Here is a 7,078-nt window from a genome sequence, read left to right on the forward strand (position 1 = left end):
ACTGAAGAGCCAGAGAGGCAGCTTAACTGCCTAACACTAAGGGTGTTCCTTAAAACATCACCAGCGGACGATTAAAGTAACTCTTCCCAATGGAAAGCCCCGCAGAGGACACCTGGCTGGTTAGACACACTGCTCAAAATTCACTTTTATTTTCCTCCCACAAACCGTAGAAGGGATAATGTCCTTCTTTAGGAGAAATTTCACTGAAAGTCCGTCAGCCTACATGCTGCCTGTGTGGGCCACAGTGGCTCTCCCGAGGGTGCATGTGACATGTGCTGGGCACTGAAGATCATGTCTATATAGGGTGTTGCTCTAGCCTGGACTGCTGTGTTCTCTGCCACTCCTCCAGCTCCATATATGGCCATCTGCCGAGGCCACTTCACCTTTCAGAACTGTACAAGGGGGTTGGTTCTTGTGCTACCACCAGGTCAGGCAATAAAGGCTTTCCTTTGCCTTCAGTCTCAGGGAGGCCACCAAGAAAGTCTGCCACGCCTCACTGTTTACAGCATGGGCAATTGAAGCCCTGGTTGTGTCACTCATTGACAATGGGCTGCTGTGGGAAGGCCACTGCACTCAGAACAGTCTTTTTCTCCTGTCTGGCATTTCTTTTGATCTCTATAGGGGACACGTCTCAGCATTTCTTTATTCCGGTACTATCTTATTTTTATGCTATAAGAAGAAATTTCTTGTCTTTTTTTTTTAAATCTCATTTCTATGAGCTCTCTTTAGCAAGGTTTCAAGTTCCTCGTGTGAATGAGTAACCGCTTGTCATTGTATTTAGTAATGACTGCTCGCCAGTGCTGCTGATCATGCGTGCTTTGTGTTTATATACATATATACGCACAGTTTGTTCATGGGATGTGTTAAGCCAAGGGTTTAAGCCCACAGGGGACTCTCAACAACCATGTGAGACAGGTATTAGGACCTTGGTTTTTACTAGGAAGAAACTGAGATATTGTGAGGCTAAGGAACTGTTTGAATATGCCCATACAGGTTGCTAATTAGACACTTCGGATTCCATCCCAACGCTACCTGCCCTTTTCTCCCAGTCCTTTTTTCCTTTGCTCTTTTCTTTCTTTCTTTCTTTCTTTCTTTCTTTCTTTCTTTCTTTCTTTCTTTCTTTCTTTTTTTTTTGAGACAGGGTTTCTCTGTGTAGCCCTGGCTGTCCTGGAACTCACTCTATAGACCAGGCTGGCCTTGAATTCAGAGATCAGCTGCCTCTGCCTCCTGAGTGCTAGGATTAAAGGTGTGCGACGCCACCACCAGGCTGCTTTTTCTCCCATTCTTAGCATGCCATCTCAGGGATGTTTTTTTATAGGTATTCACTTAGGAACCCTGGCCATAAATCCGTTAGAAATAACCCACAAGTCTGATCCATGAACCACTTTACTAATTCTGTCCTGCTACACTGGCAGGAAAAATTAAAGAATGCGGTGTCATCTGTAAACAAGGTCACACATTCATGTTTAGGCTGTGTATAGGTCTAAGGAGCTTATGTCTAACTGAAATATTATGGAGCCCTTCTGTCAAAGATCTGGTGACAAATGGGTGTCCAGGCCATCCTGCGTGAGCGTGTCCCACATGTGTGGCATTGCAGCCGCTATGCCAGGGACATTCAAGGTTGGGCATCTTTAGTATAAAAGCAGAGAACATGATGGATCTCCATACAACTCATTTTTAGAGGAAACCAAGATTCGGACATGTTAAGTAACTTGGCCTCGGCCACATAGCTTATGTGTAAGATGACAGAATTCATAAAAATCATGTGTTATTTATTTAACTCATTTGCAAAGGCTATCACGTCAAATTAAACAGAAACTGCAAGTTGGCAAGGGTATAAAGACTTTGGAGGAATCCTTAGGGTTAAGAAGGGTGATTTGAACCCTTGCCCTTCACAGGAATCTGCCTCAGGTGTGCTTTATGTGGGATAAGCTTGACAATTGCTGTCGGGAGGTGAAGAAAGCCAATTACACTGACCACCTTTACTCTAAACGTTTCGTTTGACTGAAGTGAGGCTGGCCTTGAGAGAATGTACGCATCGGAGAGCATACTGTGTGCAAGTCTGAACTCTTCGCTTGGCGCTCTCAAACCCACAAACAATTGAGAATCTATTCTCCCCTTCAAAAATTCGGGTCCTGCCATCTTTGGGCAGTCCTGTTTAAAAGTTAGTGTTGAACATAATTGCTTCCAAGCAAGTAGTTTTGTTTAACTAGGGTCCCGCTCTGCAGATGACTGTCCCATATTGTTGAAGAGAGAAATAACTTAGTCTCCACATCTTTAAATGCATTACAGGCTTACATGCTTGTAAACCGAGTATTAGAGTTTAAGCAACATGTCAGTGCCTACACACAGCAGCATAGGTCACAGACCCGCTTTCAGCTGTGGAGAACAAGAACTCCACAGAGCATCTTCCCCATCTGCAGCCAACCTTAACAAAGACTCTCGAGGGAGAAACCACGGCACTTGTTATGCCGGTCCAGTGATTTCTCCTGCTTCGGTGCCAATTCCTACGAAAACCAAGGACTGGATGATTACTCAATGAGAGAAGGAAATTATATATGCCATTTGTCGCTCATTAATTTGTCTTCCTTGCAGCTCTCAAAGTGGCTGAGATCTACGAGAACCTGAGGCCACGCACGCCCAGCTGCCTTTGCCAGGCTGCCTGCCCGCTTCTTGGCCAGTCAAGAGCTGTTCACGAGTCATTCGCACACCAGGTAGGCATCTGAGGCCTTTTCCATGTGGCAGTCAGAGCGGTTCCTTGTGTTATTATCAGACTTGTCCTTTCTGCCTCCACCTCTCCCCTCCCCTCCCTTCCCCTTCCCTCTCTGTGGTCTCTTGCTATGTAGCCTGAGCTGGCCTCTAACTGAGGCTCCTCCCACTTCAGCCTCCTGGATCCTGGGATTAGAGATGGGTACTGCTATACTCTCCATTCAAAGGAGGATTTTTAAGAATAAACTCTCCTCCTGCCTTTTGGCTGGGAGATGTGTTCCAGTGCTAAGTGTTGGGTGACAGGTTCTAACTTTATTTTGCTAAGGGGAGGGATGGGACTAGACAAATAGGATTGAACAGCTACCCTGAGATGGGACCTCCATTCTTAATTAGTTTGTCAACAAGGATGCTTCTTGTCATCGGAAAGGAGAACCTCAGTTTCCCCCGTCTCTTTCTGTTCCAGTTGGCACCCAAGCTTCAGAGGTTTCCCAAGCGGTCACTGTTTCTCACCTGGGCAGACTGGAGAAGAACGATCTGTAACTGGTGTCTGAGGTTCTGAGCACATAAACCCTGACTGCTGTCTCCTTACTCTATGGAACTGCTACAGTAGCCCATTGAGCCCTTGAGGGTTCTTTCCCTTGGGAGTCTTCAGTAGGACCTGAGACAAGGAAGATGCTGAGCTCAATCAAGTGCGTGCTGGTAGGGGACAGTGCTGTGGGGAAAACCTCACTGTTGGTGCGCTTCACCTCTGAGACCTTCCCGGAGGCCTACAAACCCACAGTGTACGAGAATACGGGTGTAGATGTCTTCATGGATGGCATCCAGATCAGCCTGGGTCTCTGGGACACTGCTGGCAACGATGCCTTCAGAAGCATCCGGCCCCTGTCCTACCAGCAGGCAGATGTGGTACTAATGTGCTACTCTGTGGCCAACCATAGCTCATTTCTGAACTTGAAGAACAAATGGATTAGTGAGATCAGGAGCAACCTACCCTGTACCCCGGTGCTGGTTGTGGCCACACAGACGGACCAGAGAGAGGTGGGACCTCACAGGGCTTCCTGCATCAATGCCATAGAAGGGAAGAGACTTGCCCAGGATGTGAGAGCCAAGGGCTACCTGGAGTGCTCAGCCCTTAGCAACCGGGGAGTACAGCAGGTATTTGAATGTGCTGTCCGAACAGCTGTCAACCAGGCCAGGAGGCGAAACAGAAGGAAGCTGTTCTCCATCAATGAATGCAAGATCTTCTAAACCCCCAAGGTCCTGTGCCCAACATTCATGAATGTACCTCAAAGACTCATGGGAGAGGGGAAGGGGCAAGCCAAGAGGACTGATGCTCTGTCTTGAAACATCTGAACAATTTTTCTGCATGGGGTTATGGGGGAGTCTGCCGCTGATGCGTCCACTAACTCGACTCTGCAGAAGAACTCTGTGCCCAGCACAACCAGAGAGATTCCTTGGGAAGCCATATGAATAGTCCATCTTCAATGAGAGACTAAAACAACCATCCTAATTTAGACAATGAAGTGCATTTCCCAACTATGCCATATTTAAACCCACATCTTATTTAAATAATAACCAAGTATCGATCTCTTGTTTTCTTGCTTTGGAAGTCTTTTCTTCGAAAAGGCAAACTGCTGTATGAGGAGAAAATAACCTTGTGGGGTTCAACCATATGTCTGTGGCGTTATCGTTTACTCCTGAATTTAATTTGGTTGGAACTACTTTGCGTGCTGTGTTTTTTTTCTAGCTCATCAGACTTTCCAATGACCGTAAACTGATCTCTGTAATTCATCTTCCATTTCCCTGTTATTCAGAGTTCTGTATAAAATACAGCTCCGGCCCAGAAGGTATTTTAACACTGCCAAATGACTTTCTCTGTAATTACAAAAGAGCAGTTCTTCTTTACGATATTACCTGTCACTCAGAGAACTCCAGTTGCACACCAAGTGTTCCTTTCTCACTCATTAAGACAGAGATGGAAAGAAAAAAAAATCTTTCATCTAGAGAGTCACATGGATGCTGTTGGGGGACCCCTTCTCCTTGCCTGCGTTGTCTGACATGTACTTCCTGATTGGTTACAGGTCTCCAGAAAAGAGGGCAGGCAAGTGTTATAAATAATAGTTAATTGGCTGGCACAACCCCATCATTTATTAATTTTAAGACTGAATCAAAGTAATTAGAAAGGCGCCTATATAGCATGCCTGCGTATATGTATAAGGGAAAAGGCAGTGTTTATGGCTTTTACTGTTTCATGAATAGATACGCACTTGTGAAAAACATTACAGATCTCAGGTTCAGAGAATGAGAAATTCTCCCTACTCAGATAATAAAGAGTCGTTGGGAAATACTAACTCAATAGGGAGGTGTGCATATATGCAATCCTCCTTCCTGATTGTATGAAAGTGATGGTGTTGATCACCTTTTCTTTTCTTTTCTTTTTTTGGTTTTTCAAGACAGGGTTTCTCTGTGTAGCCCTGGCTGTCCTGGAACTCACTTTGTAGACCAGGCTGGCCTGGAGCTCAGAAATCTGCCTGCCTCTACCTCCCGAGTGCTGGGATTAAAGGCATGTGCCACCACACCCAGCTTCGATGACATTTTCTACACCCTGATGTATCATTTGTAGTTCCAATCTGATAACTGGGAACACTTGAAGCGCCTTTCTTGGAGCCCAGCACTGTAGAGGGGTTGTATGGCTGTCACCATGAAGGGTGAGGAGCCTGCAGGAGCAACCCTACTGTGGATTATACTGGCATAAGCAAGTCAGCTTGTCACATGGATTCTCTGGCTGACTCTCTGTGGCTACAGTCTGTTAAACATATCCTAGGATGCCTCCCCTACCCCCCATGCTGCTTTCTCCTCTGTCTGTCTCTCTCCCAAGCTCAGTCACAAGTCTGGGACCTGGGTCTTGGTCTAGGTAGAAGAAGTACTTGCCATTTCCCAGGGCTAATAGGTTTGCTGTCCGCTAATCTTTCAGCCTTCTGGTTCTGCAGCTGGACCACCTACGTCCCTTGACTTGAGAGCCCGTGTCTTCCGTTCATGGCACTGGGCAACCTGAAGGCTGGAATGTTTGTTGGAGGACTGAGTAGACAGAGGAGGAGACAGGGACTATGTCTTCCAGGTCCCTCATGTTCCTCTGATTCTCTCCTAATTCTCCAACACACAAAGGATTTTGTGTTTATTTTTCTTTTGGAGTGTGTGTATACACTCTTATTGCTGTAAATTGAAACATTTTTTTTCTCCTCACATTGTCGCCCAGGATGACCTCAAACTTGCAATAGTGCTCCTGTCTCAGCCTCTCCAGTGCTATGACGATAGGTGTGAGCTACTAGGCCTACAAAAGGTCTTTCATAACAAACCCGGCTTCAAGTTTAATCTGTGGAATAGTTTAAAACACACTGAAGAAATGAATTTCTACACACTCAGTTCTACACACTCAGTAGGCTGTCCCTTAATGCTTTTCTTTCTATTGAAGGGAGGTAGGGTTGGGGATCATCTAAACGTGGGAAGGCCCCAGGGAGGAAGAGGAAGTTTCATGGTGGAGACAGGAGGGGAGGCCATCGAGGCTGCTGATAGACCTGAGTGAGGTTTGCCTGTTGACAGGAGCCGGTGGTAAAGCTCCTTTTAGGAAGGAAGCCTCACACTGGAGGGCAGAAATTCACGTGTGAAGCCTCCTCCATGTGCACCTGGTGGAAACTGAACCAGGCAGGGCCTTTCTTCTCTGTGTCCCTGAGGCTATGCTGCCTCGTAGTTCACTCCGTGTCCTCAGGGCCCAGGGCAGGGAAGAAACCATAGCTAGATGAAGTTGTGTGAGAGGAAGGAAGAGATTGGGCCTCAAAGCAGTTCTGAGAAAGAAGCAGACCTGGGCAGGCCTGCAGGAGGACGAGGTAAGTACTGAAGACAGGACTCTGTGGAGGGAAGCATACTTCACGGGACTGTAGGTTTAGCTTTGTACGCATCCATGAAGGTGTAGGAGACTTCCCCTTCAATAGGTGGTGCTTTTTGTATGCTTCACCTTCAGTGTCCCAAGTAGCAAAATTACATATGCTCATATTTTCATAAAAAAGTGGATTTAAGTGGTTAAGTTCATTTGTTCTGGCCTAAGCAGAATCCCAGAGGCTGGGAAGTCTGGAATCAGGTGTCAGCACAGTCAAGCTCAGTGGAAGGACCTCTTCATCTGATTGGTGGCTTCTTGCTATGTCCTCATGTGTTTGGTGGGGGTTTGATCTATTCTCATAAGAGCCTTCGTGCCATCTGTGAAGGTCCCGCCTTTCTGACCACGTTATCTCTTAATCCTATCACAGTTGATCAGGCCTCAGAAGAGCAGTTTGAGGGGGAAGGGACCCACATTCCCTCACGCCAGTGCTCTTCT

The 7,078-nt window shown here is 46.5% G+C and overlaps 1 protein-coding gene across 1 annotated transcript in view; it reads left to right on the forward strand.

The window, feature by feature from the left end:
* The window catches only part of Rhoh (ras homolog family member H), a 30,407-nt gene extending 26,025 nt beyond the window's left edge, over window positions 1-4,382 (forward strand). Inside the window, exons 2-3 of the mRNA XM_021163744.3 lie at window positions 2,596-2,714; window positions 3,173-4,382. Coding sequence (XP_021019403.1) covers window positions 3,382-3,957 — 576 coding nt within the window. The 5' untranslated portion in view covers window positions 2,596-2,714; window positions 3,173-3,381 and the 3' untranslated portion in view covers window positions 3,958-4,382. The remainder of the gene's footprint in view (window positions 1-2,595; window positions 2,715-3,172) is intronic.
* The last annotated feature ends 2,696 nt before the right edge of the window (window positions 4,383-7,078 follow it).

This window comes from Mus caroli, unplaced genomic scaffold (genome assembly GCF_978045245.1).
Source record: "Mus caroli unplaced genomic scaffold, Mus_caroli_1 scaffold_4, whole genome shotgun sequence".
Classification (NCBI taxonomy): domain Eukaryota; kingdom Metazoa; phylum Chordata; class Mammalia; order Rodentia; family Muridae; genus Mus; species Mus caroli.